Source organism: Bombina bombina, chromosome 8 (genome assembly GCF_027579735.1).
Source record: "Bombina bombina isolate aBomBom1 chromosome 8, aBomBom1.pri, whole genome shotgun sequence".
Taxonomy (NCBI): Eukaryota; Metazoa; Chordata; class Amphibia; order Anura; family Bombinatoridae; genus Bombina; species Bombina bombina.
In genome coordinates, this window is record NC_069506.1 from 292705765 (window position 1) to 292732158 (window position 26394).

Below are 26394 nucleotides of genomic sequence, written 5' to 3' on the forward strand. Positions count from 1 at the left end.
TGGAAGAGACCCTTGAATCAGCTCCATTAGATGAGATTACACACAAGCTTAAGACCCTTAAGCTAGCTAATTCATTTATTTCTGATGCCGTAGTACACTTAACTAAACTTACGGCTAAGAATTCCGGATTCGCCATTCAGGCACGCAGAGCGCTGTGGCTAAAATCCTGGTCAGCTGATGTTACTTCTAAATCTAAACTACTTAACATACCTTTCAAAGGGCAGACCTTATTCGGGCCCGGTTTGAAGGAAATTATCTCTGACATTACAGGAGGTAAAGGCCATGCCCTGCCTCAAGACAGAGCCAAACCTAGGGCTAGACAGTCTAATTTTCGTGCCTTTCATAACTTCAAGGCAGGAGCAGCATCAACTTCCTCTGCACCAAAACAGGAAGGAGCTGTTGCTCGATACAGACAAGGCTGGAAACCTAACCAGTCCTGGAACAAGGGCAAACAGGCCAGAAAGCCTGCTGCTGCCCCTAAGACAGCATGAAGTGAGGGCCCCCGATCCGGGAACGGATCTAGTGGGGGGCAGACTCTCTCTCTTCGCCCAGGCTTGGGCAAGAGATGTCCAGGATCCCTGGGCGTTAGAGATCATATCTCAGGGATATCTTCTGGACTTCAAAGCCTCTCCCCCAAAAGGGAGATTTCATCTTTCAAGGTTGTCAACAAACCAGATAAAGAAAGAGGCGTTTCTACGCTGTGTACAAGATCTTTTACTAATGGGAGTGATCCATCCGGTTCCGCGGTCGGAACACGGACAAGGTTTTTACTCAAATCTGTGGTTCCCAAGAAAGAAGGAACCTTCAGACCAATCTTGGATTTACAGATCCTAAACAAATTCCTAAGTTCCATCGTTCAAAATGGAAACTATTCGGACAATCTTACCCATGATCCAAAAGGGTCAGTACATGACCACAGTGGATTTAAAGGATGCCTACCTTCATATACCGATTCACAAAGATCATTACCGGTATCTAAGGTTTGCCTTCCTAGACAGGCATTACCAGTTTGTAGCTCTTCCATTCGGGTTGGCTACGGCTCCAAGAATCTTCACAAAGGTTCTGGGCTCTCTTCTGGCGGTGCTAAGGCCGCGAGGAATTTCGGTGGCTCCGTACCTAGACATTCTGATACAAGCGTCAAGCTTTCAAACTGCCAAGTCTCATACAGAGTTAGTACTGGCATTTCTAAGGTCGCATGGGTGGAAGGTGAACGTAGAGAAGAGTTCTCTCTTACCACTCACAAGGGTTCCCTTCTTGGGGACTCTTATAGACTCTGTAGAAATGAAGATTTACCTGACAGAAGACAGGTTAACAAAGCTTCAAAATGCTTGCCGTGTCCTTCATTCCATTCAACACCCGTCAGTGGCTCAATGCATGGAGGTAATCGGCTTAATGGTAGCGGCAATGGACATAGTACCCTTTGCACGCCTACATCTCAGACTGCTGCAATTGTGCATGCTAAGTCAGTGGAATGGGGATTACTCAGATTTGTCCCCTACTCTGAATCTGGATCAAGAGACCAGAAATTCTCTTCTATGGTGGCTTTCTCGGCCACATCTGTCCAGGGGGATGCCATTCAGCAGACCAGATTGGACAATTGTAACAACAGACGCCAGCCTACTAGGTTGGGGCGCTGTCTGGAATTCCCTGAAGGCTCAGGGATCATGGAATCAGGAGGAAAGTCTCCTTCCAATAAACATTCTGGAATTGAGAGCAGTTCTCAATGCCCTTCTGGCTTGGCCTCAGTTAACAACTCGGGGGTTCATCAGGTTTCAGTCGGACAACATCACGACTGTAGCCTACATCAACCATCAAGGAGGGACAAGAAGCTCCCTAGCGATGATGGAAGTATCAAAGATAATTCGCTGGGCAGAGTCTCACTCTTGCCACCTGTCAGCGATCCACATTCCTGGAGTGGAAAACTGGGAGGCGGATTTCCTAAGTCGTCAGACTTTTCATCCGGGGGAGTGGGAACTTCATCCGGAGATCTTTGCCCAAATACTTCGACTTTGGGGCAAACCAGAGATAGATCTCATGGCGTCTCGCCAGAACGCCAAGCTTCCTTGTTACGGGTCCAGGTCCAGGGACCCGGGAGCAGTCCTGGTAGATGCTTTGACAGCACCTTGGACCTTCGGGATGGCCTATGTGTTTCCACCCTTCCCGATGCTTCCTCGATTGATTGCCAGGATCAAACAGGAGAGAGCATCGGTGATTCTGATGGCGCCTGCGTGGCCACGCAGGACCTGGTATGCAGATCTAGTGGACATGTCATCCTGTCCACCTTGGTCTCTGCCTCTGAGACAGGACCTTCTAATTCAGGGTCCTTTCAAACATCAAAATCTAATTTCTCTGAAGCTGACTGCTTGGAAATTGAACGCTTGATTTTATCAAAGCGTGGTTTTTCGGAGTCAGTTATTGATACCTTAATACAGGCTAGGAAGCCTGTTACCAGAAAGATTTACCATAAAATATGGCATAAATACTTACATTGGTGCGAATCCAAGAGTTACTCATGGAGTAAAGTTAGGATTCCTAGGATATTGTCCTTTCTACAAGAAGGTTTAGAAAAGGGTTTATCTGCTAGTTCCTTAAAGGGACAGATCTCAGCTCTGTCCATTCTTTTACACAAGCGTCTGTCAGAAGTTCCAGACGTTCAGGCTTTTTGCCAGGCTTTGGCCAGGATTAAGCCTGTGTTTAAAACTGTTGCTCCACCATGGAGCTTAAATTTAGTTCTTACCGTTTTACAGGGTGTTCCGTTTGAACCCCTTCATTCCATTGATATCAAGCTGTTATCTTGGAAAGTTCTGTTTTTAATGGCTATTTCCTCGGCTCGTAGAGTCTCTGAGTTATCAGCCTTACATTGTGATTCTCCGTATCTGATTTTTCATTCAGATAAGGTAGTTCTGCGTACTAAACCTGGGTTCTTACCTAAGGTTGTCACTAATAAGAATATCAATCAAGAGATTGTTGTGCCATCATTGTGTCCGAATCCTTCTTCAAAGAAGGAACGACTTCTGCACAATCTAGATGTAGTCCGTGCCCTGAAATTTTATTTACAGGCAACTAAAGATTTTCGCCAAACTTCTTCCCTGTTTGTCGTTTATTCTGGACAGAGGAGAGGTCAAAAAGCTTCTGCTACCTCTCTCTTTTTGGCTTCGTAGCATAATAAGTTTAGCCTATGAGACTGCTGGACAGCAGCCTCCTGAAAGAATTACAGCTCATTCCACTAGAGCTGTGGCTTCCACTTGGGCCTTTAAGAATGAAGCCTCTGTTGAACAGATTTGCAAGGCTGCAACTTGGTCTTCTCTGCATACTTTTTCCAAATTTTACAAATTTGACACTTTTGCTTCTTCGGAGGCTGTTTTTGGGAGAAAGGTTCTTCAGGCAGTGGTTCCTTCCGTATAAAGATCCTGCCTGTCCCTCCCGTCATCCGTGTACTTTAGCTTTGGTATTGGTATCCCAGAAGTAATGATGACCCGTGGACTGACCACACTTAACAGGAGAAAACATAATTTATGCTTACCTGATAAATTCCTTTCTCCTGTAGTCTGGTCAGTCCACGGCCCGCCCTGTTTTTTATGGCAGGTCTAAATTTTTAAATTATACTCCAGTCACCACTGCACCCTATAGTTTCTCCTTTCTCGTTTGGTTCTTGGTCGAATGACTGGGTGTGACGTAGAGGGGAGGAGCTATATAGCAGCTCTGCTTGGGTGATCCTCTTGCACTTCCTGTTGGGGAGGAGTTAATATCCCAGAAGTAATGATGACCCGTGGACTGACCACACTACAGGAGAAAGAAATTTATCAGGTAAGCATAAATTATGTTATAATTAAATTATTCCTATTTAAAACTAAATACCTATAAAATAAACCCTAAGATAGCTACAATATAACTAATAATTACATTGTAGCTATTTTAGGATTTATATTTATTTTACATTCAACTTTGTATTTATTTTAACTAGGTACAATAGCTATTAAATAGTTAATAACTATTTAATAGCTATCTAGTTAAAATAATTACAAAATTAACTGTAAAATAAATCCTAAACTAAGTTACAAATACACCTAACACTACACTATCAATAAATTTATTAAATTACCTACAATTATCTAAACTAAAATACAATTAAATAAACTACACTAAATTACAAAAAATAAAAAAAATTACAAGAATTTTAATCTAATTACACATACTCTAAGCCCCCTAATAAAATAAAAAAGCCCCTCAAAATAAAATTCCCTACCCTATACTAAATTACAAAAGTAATCAGCTCTTTTTACCAGCCCTTAAAAGGGCTTTTTGCGGGGCATTGCCCCAAAGTAATCAGCTCTGTTACCTGTAAAAAAACAAACGCAGAGCATCCTCTTCTTCCCGACGAATGAAGGTTCCTTTAAATGACGTCATCCAAGATGGCGTCCCCCGAATTCCGATTGGCTGATAGGATTCTATCTGCCAATAGGAATTAAGGTAGGAAAAATCCGATTGGTTGATTTAATCAGCCAATCGGATTGAAGTTCAATCTGATTGGATCAGCCATTAGAATGCGAGGTCAATTTTATTGGCTGATTAGGGGTTAAATAATTTTATTATAGGGTTTGCGATGTGGGGGGGGGCCTCGGTTTAGGGGTTAATAGGTAGTTTATGGGTGTTAGTGTACTTTGCAGCACTTTAGTTAAGAGCTTTATGTTCCGACGTTAGCCCATAAAACTCTTAACTACTGACTTTTAAATGCGGTAGGTGTCTTGGAGGTAGAGGCTGTACCGCTCACTTCTTCCAAGACTCGTAATACCAGCGTTAGGCAAATCCCATTAAAAAGATAGGATACGCAATTGACGTAAGGGGATTTGCGGCATGGAAAAGTCGCGGAAGAAAAGTGAGCGGTGAGCCTCTACCTGCCATACTCGTAATACCAGCGGGCGTTGAAAAGCAGTTTTAGGACCCTTTAACGCTGCTTTTTAAGGCTAACGCAGAACTCGTAATCTAGGCGATTAGGAATATGTCATCAGTAACAGCAAGAACAATTGTGACAAATCAGTGATGGCATACTATAGGAATATGACATCAGTAACAGCCAGTACAATTGTGACAAGTCAGTGATCCGCAAACGATAGGAATATGTCATCAGTAACAGCAAGAACAATTGTGACAAGTTAGTGATTAGCAAAGTATAAGAATGTCATCAGCAACTGCAAGAACAATTGTGACAAGTTAGTGATTAGCAAACTATAGGAATATGCCATCAGTAACAGCAAGAACAATTGTGACAGTCAGTGATCGGCAAACTATAGGAATATGACATCAGTAACAGCAAGAACATCAGTAACTACAAAAACAATTGTGACCAGTTAGTGATCAGTAAACTAGGAATATGCCATCAGTAACAGCAAGAACAATTGTGTCAAGTCAATGATCAGCAAACGATATGAATATGTCATCAGTAACAGCAAGAACAATTGTGACAAGTTGGTGATTAGCAAACTATAGGAATATGCCATCACTAACAGCCAGTAGAATTGTGACAAGTCAGTGATCACCGTGACTTTATACCCAGTAAAACCATACAAGCGTGTTTGTTTGGTTTTACTGGGTATAAAGTCACGATGGTGGTAAGTGAAACTGTTGATTTTTTGTCTGTCTGAGGACTCAGCTCGAAAACGTTCACACATTAAAGTGGATACTTATGTAAGTCCTTTGGAGTGCGCTTTTTTTCTACAGTACTATATATATATTTAAAAGTAATCAGGGAGACTGACCATCTCCCATTGGTTTAAGCACCCCACCCAAGCTCAGGTGTGCTCATGGCAGTGTAATAGTTGTGAATAAAAAGCCAGGGAGTCTCATTCTATTATGGAGAGTAAAAGCAGGAATGATTCAGCCCTCTGTGGCAAAGTAGTGTTAGGACCAGTCTAATTGGGGCACCTTGTAAGTTGGTGACTGGCTAAGCAGAATATGGCCATATTGTGTGACTAAGATCCCAATATTATTTAAAAAGAATAGTTGACTCTTGATGTTTGCAGGCAATTTTTTTGCAGCAGTTCAAAAAAATGTTGTGCTTTTGAAAATTGATGTGCGCCAATACCTCTTTGTTTGTGTGTGTATGTGTATATATATGTATGTGTATATATATATATATATATATATATATATATATATATATATATATATATATATATATATATATATATATTGTGTGTGTAATCTAACATAAATCAGGATTTAATGTATGATTAGGCAGATGAAGCGAGCGCTAGTATCAGTACAACAGTTTAAACAAACTTGCTTTTCTTTTTCTTGAACAGAGAGCCAGGCGGTATGAAGCTGTGAGATGGGTCATGGTGTTTGCCATTGGTGTCTGCACGGGATTGGTAAGAGATGATATGGATACTCCTGTATATATTTTTAGCTGTGATCTTCTCTTCTTTAGCATATTCTCAGAATCTAGCTGAGGCTCTCTAGGGACAGTTAATGTACTGTATGTGACACACAGCAGATGATATTACAGTGGATTCGTTTTTAGCGTCCTCTCTTCTCTTTGCTATCCTGCTGCGCACTGTAATGCTGTTTGTACAAGGGGTGGGTGCATTTACGGAACAATACAAAATGCCCATTGTTTCAAGTTTAAGCACATACCCATCCACTATAGTTCAGTCAAATGCCTCATTCAATTCAGCAACATGGGATTAAGGAGATATTTTGTTAGAGTGAAAACATTGCTAGTTCACTCAATACTTTTACTTTTTTTTCACTTTATGATTTTTTTGTATTGCCTGCTAAGCCTGACATTGTTCTTTTGGGACAAAAATGAAATTAACGGTTGTTTCTTGCACTGCTCACTATAGGACTTTTGTGTTTAACCTCTGCAAATGGGTTAAGGACATAGGTAACTTCCTGTTTAGAAGCCCAGACACATTGCATTTCCCAAGCTAAATACAGACAGTTATTGGTAGTGTTGTGCGACTGCTGTTGCCGATTGGCTCACAGATTTTTCCTCCTTGCGCTGACCAAGTAAAGCATGCGCTAACCAAGTAAAGCATGCGCTAACCAAGTAAAGCATGCGCTAACCAAGTAAAGCATGCGCTGACCAAGTAAAGCATGCGCTGACCAAGTAAAGCATGCGCTGACCAAGTAAAGCATGCGCTGACCAAGTAAAGCATGCGCTGACCAAGTAAAGCATGCGCTGACCAAGTAAAGCATGCGCTGACCAAGTAAAGCATGCGCTGACCAAGTAAAGCATGCGCTGACCAAGTAAAGCATGCGCTGACCAAGTAAAGCATGCGCTGACCAAGTAAAGCATGCGCTGACCAAGTAAAGCATGCGCTGACCAAGTAAAAGATGGAATTTGTCTATTTTGACACATAATTATATCAGGTCTCCACATGTCTAAATATAATATAGTATTGGCTGCTTAGTTATCTGTTTTATGTCACATTTCAGTCACAGTGTATAATAAACAGGAAACGGAAGGTGATCAGGGACTGAGCTGTAGAGATGTTACAAACCAGTTTATTATAACAGGAGAGAGAAGGAAAGAGGCTGTTAACACTCAAACCTACCTATGGCGCATGTACATAAAACTACATTTTATTGTTTATAAGTTAAGAGACCTCTGTGCTCCACACTAAGTACCCATCCCCACATAAAAGCAGTGTGTCACTGTTTCCTGGCCGATAGCAGGAAGCGTCGGCTTCAGGTGACAGGAGTGACAATCACAGTGAAATTTACAACCAAAGTGAACAACAAACGCGTTTCAGCTGTATACCGGCCTTTCTCAATGTTGACTGTTGTGTTATAAGTTAAAAATGAAAAGAAAAAAAACAGTGTATGCCTTCAGCACTAAATGGGCTAATACTTTGGTTACTAAGCTATTGTTTGTGCTGTGCAACATATCAATGCTGCCGTTTGTGTCCGTATGTTGTGAAATGATTAATTAACTAGCTGTTTCTGCCACCACAGGTCGGGCTGTTTGTGGATTACTTTGTGCGGCTGTTTTCGCAGTTTAAGTACAGAGTGGTACAAAGCTGTATCCTTTTGTTCAGTCTTCCTGCTCACGTGGATTTGATTTTCCATCCAATTTTAAACAGACTGTATTTTTTAAAAGTATTTTGTCTTGGAATTTATATTTAGCTTTATGTGCTTATATTACCTATTATTTGTACACTCAAAATAAGTAATTTTTATCTTCAGCTTCTATCAGTCCTAAAAAACAAAACTAAATTTGTTTATATTCTTACATAAGCCCAGAAGGTTAACCAGTGTCGTAGGCCCTGATATTCAAAACCTCTCTGCTCAGGTGAGATATTGTAAAATAATCCTCCAGCACTGCAAGATCCCTAGTGAAATTTTCAAAGGCAGAATTTTCTTTACTTCTCCAAGGGTTGTTCCCTGAGTTTCTGTATGTCAAGGAGAGACAAGCCCAGTGCAATATAGCACTGCATGACAGAGTTCTGCTGCATTTACACTTTGTGCTTTTTATTTCATATTCATTTACACTTCCGATTGCATTTTATTAGATTTAAACTTTGCAGTTTCTATTTTGTATTTTATTTTGTATACAGCAGTGTATTTAGGATTGTGATTTTACAAATTCTGATAATGACTTCACAGTTTCTGTATAACTTTAACAAATTAAGCTCATACGTTTATTTTTATGCATATCTTTTACAAATTAGATTGCACTTTGCATGTCTTTTATTTAAATTAAATCTGAAAAAAACTGTCACCTTCATTTTCTAAGAAAGCGTTATTATTTTCTATGGGCTAGATAATCAAACATTCTCTAGTTTGGAGAGAGATTATAGAGCTTCACAGGGGCAGAGCTCACTGACAGGGCCGGACTGGAAAATCAGACCAACCCTGGAAATTTATATTGCCCTGCCCTCCGGCTCAGCCCCGTCGCTCTCCGGCCCAATCTCCCCAGCAATGTAAAGGTTACTTTCTGTGTGGTGCATCTAGTCTTTAACGTTAAAGTTAGTTCCACTGAAATGAAGCATATCTTCCAAGTTGCACTCCCACACCCTTCCTCCAATGATTCATAGCAACCTGCCTAGTAAAGATCTATTAGTTAAAAATGCCGTTCTGTAGCATGAAGTGAAAGGGCATGCTGTAGACAGACACATTACCTGTCCTTTTGCCTGCTATTGAAAAATGCACTGGAGGGGAGCCTTAAGCCCGGCAGCAAGAATAAACACACACACACATCTCATCACCTCATCTCATCAGTGACTATCCTCCGTCTCCATTTTCAAAGCCCAATCTCTGCTGCAATATTCAGTGCTATGTTATAATGTTGGCAGAGGAGTTATTCTCCCAATAGAGCCTTGTAGTGATAGCTGCAGTGCAGACTGACACTGACAGTCTGTGTTATTCTGAATAACTCCTCTGCCGAACATAGCTAGCCCTGGACATTGCAGGAGAGTTAGGCTTTCAAAATTGAGAGGAAAGCCAGTGCAGAGCAAAGATAATCATACCAGTTACCGGTCTGGTGCTGGAGGTTTGTAAGCATTATACAGACAGATCACTGGACACTAATAATTCTGAAAAGGACTTAAGATTTTTTTTCTTTCCATCATAAAGAACATTAATGCATTTACTTAAAGCACATTATGTGGGACTCTTAAAGTCGCATTATAGTTTGTGTAATCCAAATAAGTGTAACAATCTAACTTTACTTTGAATATGAAATTAGTGGGGGGGGGGGGGGTTATGAAATGGCTAAAAACATCAATGTAGTATCTATATAGAATGCCAAAACATTACTTAGTTAATACTATTAAACTATTTTAAAACAGGAAATAATTACTTAACTTATACACGGTGAGCTGGGGGTGGTGTTCACTGACTGACTGTTCTCTGCCTCTGCGTTGCCGGCCGTGTCCCGGCCATTTTCATCGTCTTGAGTCCATCCCTCCCACACGTGACCCCACGTGGCCTCCAACTCAACTAGGCTCGCTGACGCTCCCAGGCTCCCTCCACTCTGTCACGTGTGTGAGACAACTAAGTGACGAAAGTGAAGTCAGTCAACTCAGTGACGTTCAAGCTGGACCGGCCCGGCCCACCCCCGCATTCCCTGACCTCATCCAGTGACAGACTGAGCTCTGAGTGACAGACACACTCAGTCTGATTGGCTCGCGGTAGGTTGCATTGTGGCCAGAGGGGGTTATTGGTTAGATACAGTCTAGTAGCGTGACTTAGCCTAAGTATTACTACTACTACTACGTACTTAGCAACAACAAGAGCAGCCAGCAACTTACACTAGTAGCCCGGCAGCTGGCACTGCCACTAATCTATCAATGATGATCGCAATATATATTGCATCAAATAATTTGCTAATTAATTGCTGCTCTCTACTGCAGCAGCTCAGCCCAGCGGAGCTGCCGGCCGGCTGCCCACCGGGATTTTTCCTGGTATCCCGGCTGCCCAATCCGGCCCTGCTCACTGAGTTTTCTAAGAAAAGGGGAGGAACCTGGAAATTTCAGAGAGATGCCTTCCATAGAAACTAATGAAGCTCTCTGGGATACAAAATTTCACATGAGAGAGAGAGAAGGTAACTGGAGAACCCCTGGGGCTGATTTAAAGGCTCCATTTGCATCAGTTACAAATTAAACTGACATGTTTTTACTACAATTTAACTTGATTTTGACTATATTTTAGTATATATTACTTTTCAGGTAGTTACAATAAGTGCATTTTGAATTAAACTTCACCTGCATACAGCTGGCACGACAAACCAGTGAGACCAGCTTTTGTAAAAAGACTTGTGAGAGAGCTTCAGACATACCCTGGGAACTCCCCTGTTCAGCCTACAGAAATAAACAGATTATGATCCTAAGTTATTAAAGTAACACAGAACCTGTCAAGTTCGTCCTTTGTGAAGTCTGAACTACATTCTCTCTCAAAGCTGGAAACTCTTTGAGAGAGAGAGAGAGATTTTTAGGCAGGTGTGGGAAAATGTTGTAAAGTTATAATGCTTTAAAAAATAAAAATGTTAATAGTTTCTTTGTTTTATAAATGCAAAGTGAGTGAACTGAAGAAAAATCTGTTTGTAGGCATATAGTCAGGGGCATGATTAAACAATTATACCAAACAGGTGCTAATGATCATCAATTTAATATGTAGGTTAATACATAATTATTAACTGAAACAGAAACAGCTGTGTAGGATGAATAAAACTGGGTGAGGAACAGCCAAACTCTGCTAACAAGGTGAGTTGGCGGAAAACAGGTTAATAACAAAAGTCATACACCATGCAAGACTGAGCACAGCAAAAAGGCTGATGTAGTATAACTACCTTGTGAAATGTCACTCCCAGACTGAAATCTCAAGGTGGTTTCCAGATGTGCTGTCCAAGCTTTTCTGAAGAAGCACAAAGATATGTGCAACATTTTGGACCGTAGACGCAGCGGTCAGCCAAGGAAACTTAGTGCAGCAGATGAAAGGCACATCATGCTTCTCTTTGCAATTGGTAGATATCCAGCAGTGCTGTCAGCTCAATATTGGCAGAAACCAATGAGACCCTGGTACACCCATCTACAGTCCAGAGAAATCTGGTTGGAAATTGTCTTCATGGAAAACTTGCAGCCACAAAGCCATAACTGACATGGAAACAAAGCCAAGCAACTCAACTATGCATGAAAACACAGGAACTGGGATGCAGAAAAATGGCAGCAGGTGCTCTAGACTGATTAGTCAAAAGTTGAAATATTTGGCTATAGCAGAATGCAGTTTGTTTACTGAAAGGCTGGAGAGTGTACAATAATGAGTATCTGCAGGCATCCATGAAGCATGGCGAAGGTTCCTTGCAAGTTTGGGGCTGCATTTCTGCAAATGGAGTTGGGGTTTTGGTCAGAATTAATAGTCTCCTCAATGCCGAGAAGTACCAGCAGATACAAGAACAAGAAGAACAAGGAATCCTGGAATTGTTGGTATGGCCCCCACAGTGCCCTGATCTTGTGATCATTGAGTCTGTCTGGGATTACTTGAAGAGACAGAAGCAACTGAGGCTGCCTAAATCCACAGATGGACTGTGGTTAGTTCTCAAAGATGTTTGAAACAACCTACCTGCATAGTTCCTTAAAAAACGGTGTGCAAGTGCACCCAGAAGAATTTATACTATTTTGAATGCTTTTACATTTTCTCCTATTCACTCACTTTGCATTTTGTTGATTAAAAAAAGTAAACTATTATCATTTCTATTTTTGAAAGCATTCTTACTTTGCAGCATATTCTTCTAAGCTGCCTAACCATTTTTTGCACAATACTGTATATTACCACTATATATAATAGTATATGAATTTAATTATTTTTATTTTATTTAGAGATTTACTTTTGCTATTAATTGAAAATCAGCAGCTAATAGATGATGGTTATTATCACCCAACTTTATGATAATTTATCAACCTCAGAAGGGTGAATGCTAATTTTTTAAAAACAAAGTTTTGAACCTACAACCCAGAGAGAGCAATGGGTACAGCAGTCAGCCAAAGGGACTCTTCTATTTGTATATCAGGCAGTTATACTTTATGAACCCGGTTAGGTTGGGATGTTTGTCACTGTTATTTTCCTTCATGCACTTGCTTTAGCTGTGGAAGATTGCACCGAAAAAGGATGTTTGGCGCTGTCCCTTCTTGAGCTCCTGGGGTTTAACTTGATTTTTGTCTTTATCGCAACCCTCTTTGTATTGATTCAGGTAATACTTTGGCAGTCTGATTTCTAGTGGGCAAAGCAAGGCATAGATAAATGCCTAGTTGGCATGATACTTGCATACTTTCAGTGATACAATAAGTGAGGTATTTGATTTGTTGTGAAAACATCCGCTTTTTAACCTCTTGGCTGCCAGAAGCATTACATTTCTGTAGTCACTGGTAACTGAGGTATTCCTGAAGCTCAAGCATGGTACAAATTTGTACACCGTAAGACAGCTAAGTTGCCACTCAAGTATAGTGTACTTAAGGAATTTTATTCTCTCTTTCACATAGCCTGTTGCAGCTGGTTCTGGAATTCCAGAGATCAAATGTTACCTGAATGGGGTGAAGGTTCCTGGTGTTGTCCGTCTCCGCACCCTAGTCTGCAAAGCTTTGGGTGTCTTGTTCAGTGTGTCTGGAGGTAAAAACAATTCTAGTGTCTGTCTTAGTGATAGTGGTCAGATAAGTGGGGACAGGGAAAAGAGATGATTTGGAAAAGAAATCGGCAAGTTCCTGGCAGAGAGGACTGCAAATGATTTTTTAAAATTACTCTTTGGCCTTCTTTGACAGACAAGGGTAAACTATATAATAAAAGCTTTTCTTTTAGTGACATCGATAGCATAAATACACCATTCTTTTCTCTTTTTCTGTGATCTAACTACATATATTTAATCATATTGTTTTGTTTTTTTAAGGTTTGTTTGTCGGGAAGGAAGGTCCAATGATTCACAGCGGGGCTGTAGTGGGTGCTGGATTACCTCAGGTTAGTTTCTGTCATTGGGGCCTGGGCAGTGGGATTTATAGTCTAAACTAGAAAAACAGATCTTCATGTCAGCAAAATGTTATTCAAAAATAGTCTTTACATGTATTTGTTTGTTTGTTATAAATTGACCTAATATTTCCTCATGAAGTCAGCCTGTCTTGTGTATGAAGGGACTGATTACCAAGCTCTTGAAGAACCATTATTTTTTCTCACCTTTGTAGTATTCACCAAATAGAACTGGCCCTTTAAGGGATGGACTGAAATCACAAAACCTAAAACACCTCAATTTTATGATAGCATAGGGCTTCACTTTTTTGCTAATTATCATGTTTTTAAACGGCTCATCCAGACATGATGGGAATGAACCGAAAAGCCATTATTAATCCCCACTCATTGCTAATATAATTCAATTTCTTTTTCAGAACTGATTCAATTTAATGTAATTATGCTTTGTGGGTGTTGGGGATTGTATGTATGTGGCATTTACTATTGCACGTCCTTTTTATTGTTGTGTTTTTTTTTCCCATCTGGTTCATCAGTGCATTTGAAACTGGCAAAAAAAAATTCACCAGTCACAGAGGGGCAGTTGCAGCTCTTGCTTTTTTGGGAGAAATGTTTTCTTTCCTATGACATGGAGAGTCCATAATGTCATTCCAATTACTAGTGGGATATTCAACTCCTGGCCAGCAGGGGGAGGCAAAGAGCACCCCAGCAAAGCTGTTAAGTGTAACTGCCTTACCCATAACCCCCAATCATTCTCTTTGCCTCTGTCAATGGAGGTTGTGTGAAGCTAGTGTCTGAAGATTTTAATCCTTTTGAGTACTTTTCCCTGCAAGCAAGGATTGGGGTCTATCTGTGTCCACGTCAATCTCTTGAGTAAGAGTAGTGGTGGCTTTTAGCAGTTAAAAGGCAGTGAGGAAGTCCTTTGCTTTACTTTTAACACTTTGCTACCCCTTTGTGGAAAGCCAGAGTTGGTTACTCTGTTTTTTCTTTTCCTACAGGTCCATGACAGGGAGCATAGTGCCTGCCACACCTTGAGGATCAGCATCTATTATGCAGTGGGATCTAAGGTAAGTGCCTTTGCCTTCTAGTTAACGAAGGACAGCAGCACTTATGGGGTTAATTCCCCTTCCAGATCTTTTTTGTTGTTATCTAACAAACCTAATAATCCTTCATTACTAAGAGGATTCATATGGGGACAATTTTATTGGCACATAATAATATATCATAAGGTATGAGATTGGAGAGACGGAGTTCTCTTAATTGGCTGGGATGTGAGATCATAAGGGACAACATTTTTTTATTATTTCTATGAGACAATGTGTGAGGCTTTGGGTTGTTAGAAAGTGTTGAAAATGGCGGCGCTGTGTCACATCCAGGGAACCAAGCTGCCCATGTCTGCTGAGTCAACCTTGTTGCTTTCACCTCCGAAATAAAAGAGCTCACAATAGTGTAGCAGAATTCAGACAATGTGGTAGGCGCACTAACTGGTTATACTCACAAGATTGCAGTTAAAATAAACCTTTTATTAAAATCATAACAAAGGTGTCTTCAGGTGCAGCTTCAGGTTTTATTTAAAATACAGCCCAACGCGTTTTGGCTAAAAGAAGCCTTTATCAAGAGCATAAAACACCTTCTGCTTCTATACACGGTTTGGGAGAACCTGGGCTGGCAGCGAGCACCTGAAGGGAAGTGCTAACATTGCATCATACTTTATCCTTTCTAATACGCTTTGTTTGGGTTGTTAGGCCTTGTGAACAAGACAATGCTTTTACTTGTAGTAAACTGGCTCTTGTAAACAGTAATGCAGTTTATTTAAACTGGCGCCTTTTTGCCTCTGCAGAAAAATGTTGCACACTTTATTTTCAGTCCGGTCACGTGACACCCGCACTTCTGGTTTAGCGGAGCAGTGCCAATGCGACCTAACTGATACGCAGAAGTATTCAGCTCTTCAATTGGGTGACTGCATTTGATGTCTACGAAATGGATCATATTTCTGAGCAGTCAGGACTCCATTCCTATTACTAGTGGGGTATTAACTTTGCTGGCAGGAACCTCAGGCAATCTGAGCTATTTTTGGTCTAAAAGTTACTTTCTTCACTTGATCTTTAAGAAAATTTAAAGCATTTTATTTCTGTTTTTATTTTTATTTTATTGCCTTTACTTGTGGGAAGTGTTAGCTATGGACTTAGAGCAGGATCAGTCCAGCTCCACGGATAAATGTTTACTTTGTTTAGAAGCTCAAATTGTTTTGCCTATGCAATTTTGTTCTTCTTGCTTATCTAAGACTTTAAAATTTAAAGACAAACTACTCCCTTCTGAGCCTAATGTCTCTCGGGATAATGCTGTGCGTGACATGCCTCTGCTTTCTTCTCAAACATCCCAAGCCTTAAAGGGACAGTCTAGTCAAAATTAAACTTTCATTATTCAGATAGGACTTGTAATTTTAATCAACTTTCCAATGTACTTTTATCATCAAATTTGCTTTGTTCTCTTGGTATTCTTATTTGAAACAAAACCTAGCTAGGCTCATATGCTCATTTATAAGCCATTGAGGGCTGCCTCTTATCAAATTCCTTTTCACAACAAGAGACTGATAAGTTCATGTGGGTCACATAACACTGTGTTAATGCACAGGGAGTTATTCATGAGTTAGCACAAGACAATACTAAATGCAAGTCAATAGATAATAAACAGTAACGGTCATGTGATCAGGGGCTGGGAGAAGGTTCTTAGATACAAGGTAATCACAGAGGTAAAAAGTATATTAATATAACCATTTTGGTTATGCAAAACTGGGGAATGGGTAATAAAGGTATTATTTATCTTTTTAAAACAATAAAAATTCTATTGTAGACTGTCCCTTTAATTGTTTCTCATACTGGGCCTTCTGTGTCCTCTCATTCACCAGGGGGTGTTTATTTACCTTGGGATTTTGCTGCTCAGGTTTCTTCTGCAGTAACAGCGGCTTTGTCAGCTTTCCCTTCATTGGGTAAGCGTAAGAGAAAATCTAAACACTTGCCTGATGCTAAGGTTTCTGATTCTAGGACTGCATTAGCCACTTTTGCTCAGATGTCGGATGAGGAGAATGCTTCAGTAGCTTCTGAAGGTGAGATCTCAGACTGACACATTAGCAGAAAAATCTTCAGAATCTGAAGAAGTTAATTTTAGGTTTAAACTTGAGCATCTCCGGTTACTATTGAAGGAGGTTCTAGCTACTTCCAACCCTGCAAAGTCTTCAAAGTTGTATAGAGTCTACGATTCCCCATCTTCTGAGGAGGGTTTTCCTGTACCAAGGAAGATGTCTGAATGGGATAAACCAGGGGTTCCCTTTTCCCCTTCCCCTGTTTTTAAGAAGATGTTTCCTGTGGCTGACTCTATTCGTGACATATGGTGCACTGTTCCTAAAGTAGAAGGAGCTATTTCTACTCTTGCTAAGAGAACTACCATTCCTATAGAGGATAGTTGCTCTTTTAAGGACCCAGTGGACAAGAAGCTAAAGGCTTACTTAAAAAAGATGCATGTCCATCAGGGGTTACATTGGCAACCAGCAGCGAGTATTGCTACGGTTGCAGGAGCTGCATCTTTTTGGTGCGATGCATTGTCTGATCTTATTACTGAGAAAACTACAGTAAAGGAGATCCAAGATAGGATCAAAGCTCTTAAATTGGGCAATACTTTTATCTGTGATGCCAATATGCAGATCATTAGTCTGGGCTCTGTGGTTTAAAATCCTGGTCGGCCGATGTCTCTTCTAAGGCCAAGCTTTTGGCTTTACCTTACAAAGGAAAGACTCTGTTTGGACCTGTTCTGGCAGAGATCATTTCAGAGATTACAGGTGGAAAGGGATCTTTCCTACCTCAGGACAAGAAGAATAGACCTAGAGGTCATCAGACTTCTAACTTTCATTCCTTTTGTAAATTTAAGGGACAAAAGTCCTCCTCTTCCTCATCTAAACCAGATCAACCCATATCTTTTTGGAAATCCAACCAGCCCTGGAATAAGGGAAAACAAAACAAGAAGCCTTCTGCTGACTCTACATCAGCATGAAGGTTCCGCCCCCGATTCCAGTGTGGATTAGATGGGGGGCAGGATTTCTCTTTTTTGTCAAGCCTGGATATGCGATGTCTCAGACCCTAGGGTGGTGGACATAGTATCTCAGGGTTACAGAAGGGGATTCAAGTCTTGCCCTCCCAGAAGCAGATTTCTCCTGTCAAGACTATCCTCAAACCAAAAAAGGAAGGAAGCCTTCTTAAAGTGTGTAAAAGACCTATTCTCTCTGGGAGTTATTGTTCCTGTCCCACTAGTAGAACAGGGTCTAGGATTCTACTCAAATCTATTTGTGGTTCCCAAATCATTTTAGACCTCAATTGTCTAAACAAATTCCTCAGGGTTCAGTCTTTCAAGTTGGAAAATATTTGTTCTATTCTTCCTTTGATTCAGGAAGGTCAGTTTATGACAACCATAGACCTGAAGGACGCATACCTTCATGTTCCCATTCACAGGGAACACCATCAGTATCTGAGGTTTGCCTTTCTGGACAAGCACTTCCAATTTGTGGCACTTCCATTTGGTCTGGCCACGGCTCCCAGAATATTCACAAAGGTTCTGGGGGCACTTTTGGCTGTGATCAGATACCAGGGAGGTGCTGTAGCACTTTATCTAGATGACATCTTGGTTCAGGCGTCATCTTTTCAACTAGCCCAATCTCATACAGAGATGATTTTGTTTTTTTCTTCATTCCCATGGGGGGAAGGTGAATTTGGAAAAGAGTTCTCTTGTTCCATCTACCAAAGTGTGTTTCCTAGGGACTATTAATAGATTCCCTGTCCATGAAGATTTTTCTGACCGAGGTCAGAAAAGACAAGATTCTTGTCCATGGACATCATTCCTTTTGCTCGGTTCCATCTATGACCGATGCAGCTTTGTATGCTCCATCAATGGAATGGAGATCATTTGGATTTAACTCAAAGAATAAATCTGGACCGAACAAGAGTCTCTCTCTCTTTCTCTCTCTCTCTCTTTCTCTCTTTCTCTCTTTCTCTCTTTCTCTCTTTCTCTCTTTCTCTCTTTCTCTCTCTCTTTTTTTTACCAACTGCAGAGTATAAAATGTATGAGATTTGCTTTTTTAAGGCTTATTTGTGTATATGAATTTGCTGATTTTGTGCTTGGAAGCCACAACCTAATAAAATGGGTTGAGCTTGTAGGGTATAATCAGATCTCATTACTGTATCACATTGTGTACATATACCTGCTCCTTTATCTTATATCTGTCCATAAACCAATCACCAATACTGGAAGAGAACAATAGAAAATTAACATTTTATTACCTTATCTCTTCTATAAGCCACTGGGATTGTAATTTCCTCTACTGGCTTTAACACAGCTTGGCCTCAAGGCCAAAAACTTTCAGGATTGGTGGGGATACCACAGGCTAAATAAACTATTTCAAATGCCAATATAAGTGTAATGGAAATATTTGTAAACAATTTAATACACTCCAGCAGGTAAAGTGGATCATTGGTAACAAATTAAAGGGGAGAACATTTTTGAGTAAACTGTCCCTTTAAGAACTATCTTCAATGCCCTATTAGCGTGGCCTCAACTGTCGTTGGTCCGGTTGATAATATTTCAATCGGACAACATCACCTCAGTGGCTTACATCAACCACCAGGGAGGGACTCGGAGTTCCATGCCATGAAGGAGGTGACTCAAATTCTGCAGTGAGCAGAAGCCCACGATTGTCTCCTATCTGCCATCCACATTCCAGGAATGGACAACTGGGAAGCAGATTTTCTGAGCCGACAGACCTTTCATCCTGTTGAGTTGGCTCTCCATCTGGAAGTGTTCTCTCAAATAACCCTCAAATGGGGGGTTCCAGAGTTGGATCTGATGGCGTTCCGCCAAAACACCAAAGTTCCAAAGTACGGTTCAAGGTCAAGAGATCCTCAGGCCGTTCTGATAGATGCTTTAGCGGTTCCTTGGAGGTTTTCTCTGGCTTACCTGTTTCCTCCTTTTGCTCTCTTCACGAGTTATTGCTCGTATCAAACAGGAGAGAGCATCAGTGATTCTTATAGCTCCTGCATGGCCTCACAGGATTTGGTTCGCGGATCTGGTGAGGATGTCATCTCTACCTCCTTGAAGGTTACCTCAGAGGAAAGACCTTTTAATTCAGGGTCCTTTCCTCCATCCAAACCTAGATTCTCTGAAGCTAACTGCTTAGAGATTGAATGCCTAGTTCTATCTAAACATGTTTTTTCTGAAGCGGTCATTGACACTGATGCAGGCTCGAAAGTCGGTTACTCGCAAGATTTACCTTAAGATACAGCGTAAATATCTTTATTGGTGTGAATCTAAGGTGTTCTCCTGGATCCGGGTGAGGATTCCCCGGATTTTGGCTTTTCTTCAGGATGGACTGGATAAGGGTTTATCGGTCAGTTCTCTGAAGGGTCAGATTTCAGCGTTATCTATCCTTTTGAACAAATGTCTGGCAGACCTACCAGATTTTCAAGGTACAGGCCCTGGTTAGAATCAAGCCTGTGTTTAAACCTGTTGCTCCCCCATAGAGCCTTAATTTAGTTCTTAAAGTTTTACAGCAGCCTCCGTTTGAGCCTATGCATGTTTTGACTTAAAACTGTTAAACTGGAAGGTTTTGTTTCTTGTTGCCATTTCTTCCACTCACAGAGTGTCTGAGCTTTCGGCTCTGCAGTGTGATTCTCCCTACCTTATTTTTCATGCTGATAAGGCGATCCTTCGTACTAAGTTGGGTTTCTCCCTAAGGTAGTATTGAATCGAAACATTAAACAGGAAATTGTTGTTCCTTCCCTTTGTCCTAATCCTTCTTCTCAAAAGGAACGTCTTTTGCATAACTTGGATGTTGTGTGGGCTCTAAAATTTTACTTACAAGCTACTAAAGATTTTCGGCAATCTTTGGCCCTGTTTGTTGTTTTCTTTGGAAAGCGAAAGAGTCAGAAGGCCACTTCTATTACTCTGTCTCTCTGGTTGAAAAGTTTGATTCGTTTGGCTTATGAGAATGCTGGATAGCAGCCTCCTGAGAGAATTTCAGCTCATTCCACTAGGGCTGTATCCTCGTCTTGGGCTTTCAAAATGAAGCTTCTGTGGAACAGATTTGCAAGGCGGCAACATGGTCCTCTGCATACTTTTTCCAAATTCTACAAATTTGATACTTTTGCCTTGGCTGAGGCCTCTTTTGGGAGAAAAGTTCTTCAAGCGGTGGTGCCTTCTGTTTAGGTCCTCCTGCCTTTTTCTCCCTCCCTGTTCATTTCCTCTAGATTGGGTATTGGTTCCCACTAGTAATTGGAATGACGTTGTGGACTCTCCATGTCATAGGTAAGAAAACAAAATTTATGCTTACCTGATAAATTGTATTTATTTCCAGACATGGAGAGTCCATGACCCCGCCCTTTTTTAGTTAGTATTCAGAAGTTTTTTGTGTATAAACTTCAGGCACCTTTTCACCCTTGTGTTTCTTCCTTTTCCATTTCCTTCAGCTGAATGACTTGGGGTTATGGGTAAGGCAGTTATTCTTAACAGCTTTGCTGGGGTACTATTTGCCTCCTACTGCTGGCCAGGAGTTGAATATCCCACTAGTAATTGGAATGACGTTGTGGACTCTCCATGTCCGGAAAGAAATAATTTTATCAGGTAAGCATACATTTTGTTTTTAAGAGACACGTTGTGCAGATAAATCACCTAAAGTCCAGTATTCCTCACATAACTTCTGACAAATAGGAGAACATTGGATGTGGTATTTCGGTTGCATTTGACTTATCCATGCTTGCCATATCCACACTGCAAGAGATTCTTTATATTCAGGAACCAATCCAGTCTGTCTTGGCCAGTGGCTGGAATGCTTACATATCTGAACTTACATTTCCAGTTTCCCCTGAGGTATTAGGCATATTCCAGCCTGAATGAAGAATAACATCATGTAGTCACAGCGTATGCATGGCATGGTTACAAATATATATCTTGTTTATTTCTTTTATGAACACCTTTTGAGGCTAATATGCTATATAGTCATTGAGTCTATGATTTCCAAAGAATCTTTACAGTTATAATCCAGAAATATGGAATCATATTCTCAGACTTAGAAATAGCTTTCACCCTCATTCATCTACATTCTCAGTAGCCACAGATTAATTTAGCTCTCAGACCTGGGCATCTCAAACTCAAGTGTTGGTTGAGAGTCTCCATCCTTCTCTGAAGCAAGGTCACCATGAGATTATTATTACTATCAGCACCAACAGATTCTGCAGCGCTGCCACCCAGGCCTCCCCAGTAGGAGCAAATCGCTGTCTTTATGTCGGGGCAGCTTTTCTTTCAGATGTCTGTTATGAATGTAATAAGAGGTGTTTCCTAACTATATTCAAAACTGCCTCTGTTATGAAAAACCCCATTGATTGATGTTTCCTTAAAAGGCTAGACCTAAACCTTGAACATTAATCAAGTATGTGGAGACAAAAATAAAATTCAAAGTGGAATCTTAAATGACATTGATCATTGTGATCCTCTTTCTTTTCATTGGCTAGTGTTCAACTATACACTTCTACAGTCTGTCCTATCAGCCTGTGTTGTCGGGTCATGTGCCCCTTAGTGTTGTATACAGTACTTGTGCAATCTGTTTTATAGCATTTAGTGCTCTAAACCTTCAGGGCATAAAACCAGATTATCCCATTAGCCAAGCAGTCAGTCTTTTCTTATAAGTAACTTTATTCATCATTTGGTATTTTCATTTTTCCTGGATCTTGATTAAGATGCAACATCCCTCTAGAACTTCTTAACAAACTGTCACCTAGATCAGTGATTTTTAACCTTTTTTTTGCCGTGGCACACTTTTTTACATTAAAAAATCCTGTGGCACACCACCATCCCAAAATTTTAAAAAAATCACACATTGTAGCCTAATACAGCATATATATATACACATACACACACATACTGTATGTATTATGCTGTTATGCCATGCCTCCTACAAACTACCCCTGCACTGGGAGTAAAAAACAAGCAAAGTTTAAAAAATATGTCACACTGTTGTCAGTCTGCCGTGGCACACCTGAGGATCTCTCACGGCACACTAGCGTGCCACGGCACACTGGTTGAAAAACACTGACCTAGATTACAAGTTTTGCGTTTGTGTTTTAATGCTGAAAAAATGGCCATTTGAGCATTAAAACAGCACTGCAGCCACTACAAGTCTTGTCGGTATAGCTGTACCGCAAGCCTTTTAGCCTGTAATGCAACGTCAGTCTCGCACATGGAAAAATGTAGTTTTTTCATGGGACTTCCATAGCGCTGCGATTACGAGTTTTGCGGTGAGGCTAAAAGGCTTGCTTTGCAGCCTATACCGACAAGATCCGTTACGCAATCTAAAAACAGTAGTTTATGAGTTTTACGCTACAAATCTGTTACATAAAACTCATAACTAAACTGCTACAAAGTACACTAAACACCCATAAACTACCTATTAACCCCTAAACCGAGGCCCTCCCGCATCGCAAATATTATTTTATAGTTGTTAACCCCAAATCTGCCGCTCCCGTCATTGTCACCATAATAATAAAGTTATCCCTAAGTGTGATGCGGGAATCCAGATGTGGACCCGTTGCTCAGTGTGCCTAGAAGGATATGGCTGCACCTCACTGACGAGGCCCACAATAGGCCAAAAGCTTGTAATGGCTTCGCTATAGGGGGTTAAATAACTCAACTTTGAGTTTGTTAATTTCCATATAGCGCGAATAACTCGTAATCTAGGTGTGTGTTTCTTTAGGCTGTAGCGTTGTTGGAAAAGTCAAAGCTCTATCCTGCCGTTCACTTTGTGTTCTTGTACCTAACTACAATATTTTTGTATAAGTCAAATTAAACTTTTTTTTCTTTGTGTATTCAAACATCTGAACTCGGACCAAATGCAGCTCCTTTAATGTCGCTACATGCCCAGTTCAGACCAGATCCGTGCCTCTGCAATTCCTTTACCCCTCGGCTGCCTGAGTTGTTGTCAGAACATGCCCACATTACACATCAGAGTGGGAAGATGGAGGTAGCACTCTAGGTTTGGAACAAAGGGGCAGTGCCAGTGTATAATGTAATGGTCATGTGGCACTTGAGACCGTGCTGCACTCTTTTTGGCATAAAAATACAAACCACATATGTGTATATGTGTGTGTGTATGTATGAATATATATATGTATGTGTGTGTGTGTATATATATATATATATATATATATATATATGTATATGTGTGTGTGTGTATATGTATATATATATGTGTGTGTGTGTGTATATGTATATATATATGTGTGTGTGTGTGTATATGTATATATATATATGTGTGTGTGTGTGTATATGTATATATATATGTGTGTGTATATGTGTATATATATATATATATATATATATATATATATATATATATATATATATATATATATATATATATATATATGTATATATATGTGTGTGTGTGTGTATATGTATGTATATATATATATATATATATATATATATATATAATCAATAGAGAGCACTCTCACTTCCGAAGTCCATCAATGCCAGGGTGCCAGCAGGTAAATACAGGATGAAGGAAGGCACTCACTGGTCTTTTAATAAAAAAAGTTTATTTGAACAAACGTCACGTATGTGTATATATATATATATATATATATATATATATATATATATATATATATATATATATATATATATATATATATATATATATATATATATACATACATACATACATACATACATACATACATACATACATACATACATACATACATACATACATACATACATACATACATACATACATACATACATACATACATACATACATACATACATACATACATACATACATACATACATACATACATACATGTGAAACTCAAAAAATTAAAATATCGTGCAAAAGTTCATTTATTTCACTAATGCAACTTAAAAGGTGAAACTAATATATGAGAGACATGCAAAGCAAGACAGTTCAAGTCGTGATTTGTTATAATTGTGATGATTATGGCTTACAGCTCATGAAAACCCCAAATCCACAATCTCAGAAAATTAGAATATTGTGAAAAGGTGCAATATTCTAGGCTCAAAGTGTCCCACTCTAATCGGCTAATTAAGCCATAACACCTGCAAAGGGTTCCTGAGCATTTAAATGGTCTCTGTCTGGTTCAGTAGGAATCACAATCATGGGAAAGACTGCTGACCTGACAGTTGTGCCGAAAACCATCATTGACACCCTCCATAAGGAGAGAAAGCCTCAAAAGATAATTGCAAAAGAAGTTGGATGTTCCCAAAGTGCGGTATCAAAGCACTGCAGGCTCGCCAGAAACAGCAGTTATGAAGCAGTGGTCACAAAGACCGCTGCTCCATAACCTGTCTGCCTGCTCTGAGCAGGTGGACAGTCATCGCCGGAAATCAACCCGATCGAGTACGATCGGTTTGATTGACACCCCCTGCTGGCTGCCTATTGGCCGCAAGTCTGCGGGGGGGCGACGTTGCATCAGCAGTTCTTTTGAGCTGCTGGTGCAATGCTGAATCGCTCGCCGTATTCAGCGAATTCTGGCGGACCTGATCCGCACTGTTGGATCAGGTCTGCCAGACTTTAATAAATATGCCCCAAGGAGTGGACTGCGGCTGGAGTCAGTGCATCAAGAGCCACCACGCACAGAAGGATCCTGGACATGTGCTTCAAATGTCGTATTCCTCTTGTCAAGCCACTCCTGAACAGAAGAGTCTTATCTGGGCTAAAGAAAAACAGACCTGGTCTGTTGCTGAGTGATCCAAAGTCCTCTTTTCTGATGAGAGCAAATTTTGCATCTCATTTGGAAACTAAGGACCCAGAGTATGGAGTAAGAATGGAGAGGGGCACACTGCAAGATGCTTGAAGTCCAGTGTGAAGTTTCCACAGTCTGTGTTGATTTGGGGAGACATGTCATCTGCTGGTGTTGGTCCCCTGTGCTTCATTAAGTCCAGGGTCAACGCAGCCGTCTACCAGGAGATTTTGGAGCACTTCATGCTTCTTTCCACAGACGAGCTCTATGGGGATGCTGACTTCATTTTCCAGCAGGACTTGGCACCTGCCCACACTGCCAAAAGCACCAAAACCTGGTTCAATGACCATGGGATTACTATGGGATCGCCTGACCTGAACCTCATAGAGAATCTATGGGGCATTGCCAATAGAAAGATGAGACATGAGACCGAACAATGCAGAAGAGCTGAAGGCCGATATTGAAGCATCCTGGTCTTGCATAACACCTCAGCAGTGCCACAGGCTGAAAGCATCCATGCCACGCTGCATTGAGGCAGTTATTGCTGCAAAAGGGGCCCAAACCAAGTACTGAGTACATACAGTATGCATGCTTATACTTTTCAGAGGTCCGATTTTGTTCTATGTACAAACCTTGTTTTATTGATTGCATGTAATAATCTAATTTTCTGAGATTATTGTTTTGGGGTTTTCATGATCTGTAAGCCATAATCCATCACAATTATGACAAATCACGGCTTGAACTATCTTGCTTTGCATGTAAGTTTAAGTTGCATTAGTGAAATAAATTAACTTTTGCACGATATTTAAATTTTTCGAGTTTCACCTGTTTGTGAATATATATATATATATATATATATATATATATATATATATATATATATATATATATATATATATATATTTTTTTTTTTTTTTTTAAACATTTTATCTTGACTGAAAATGGGGTGGGGGGCTGCTCCTTTCAGAAATGCTGTGCCTTGCTTATATCAGATACATTGTAGATGCAGTTAACCCAGCAGCTAGCTAGCAGAGGGGACTGCAGTTTTAGCCTTTTTGGCAGCCGTGGGGTTAACTGCATCTGCTATGTATTTGAGCCGCTTCTCAGAGAGCAGGAGATTGTGTGGGAGGTTCCATAATGATTACAT

At 40.4% G+C, this 26394-nt stretch overlaps 1 protein-coding gene across 1 annotated transcript in view; it reads left to right on the forward strand.

Moving 5' to 3' along the window:
- Positions 1-26394, forward strand: part of CLCN6 (chloride voltage-gated channel 6) — a 174404-nt gene that overhangs the window by 43413 nt on the left and 104597 nt on the right. The window contains exons 4-8 of the mRNA XM_053691466.1: positions 6303-6368; positions 7957-8023; positions 12582-12688; positions 12978-13104; positions 13379-13446. Of these exons, the coding sequence (XP_053547441.1) occupies positions 6303-6368; positions 7957-8023; positions 12582-12688; positions 12978-13104; positions 13379-13446 (435 nt within the window). The remainder of the gene's footprint in view (positions 1-6302; positions 6369-7956; positions 8024-12581; positions 12689-12977; positions 13105-13378; positions 13447-26394) is intronic.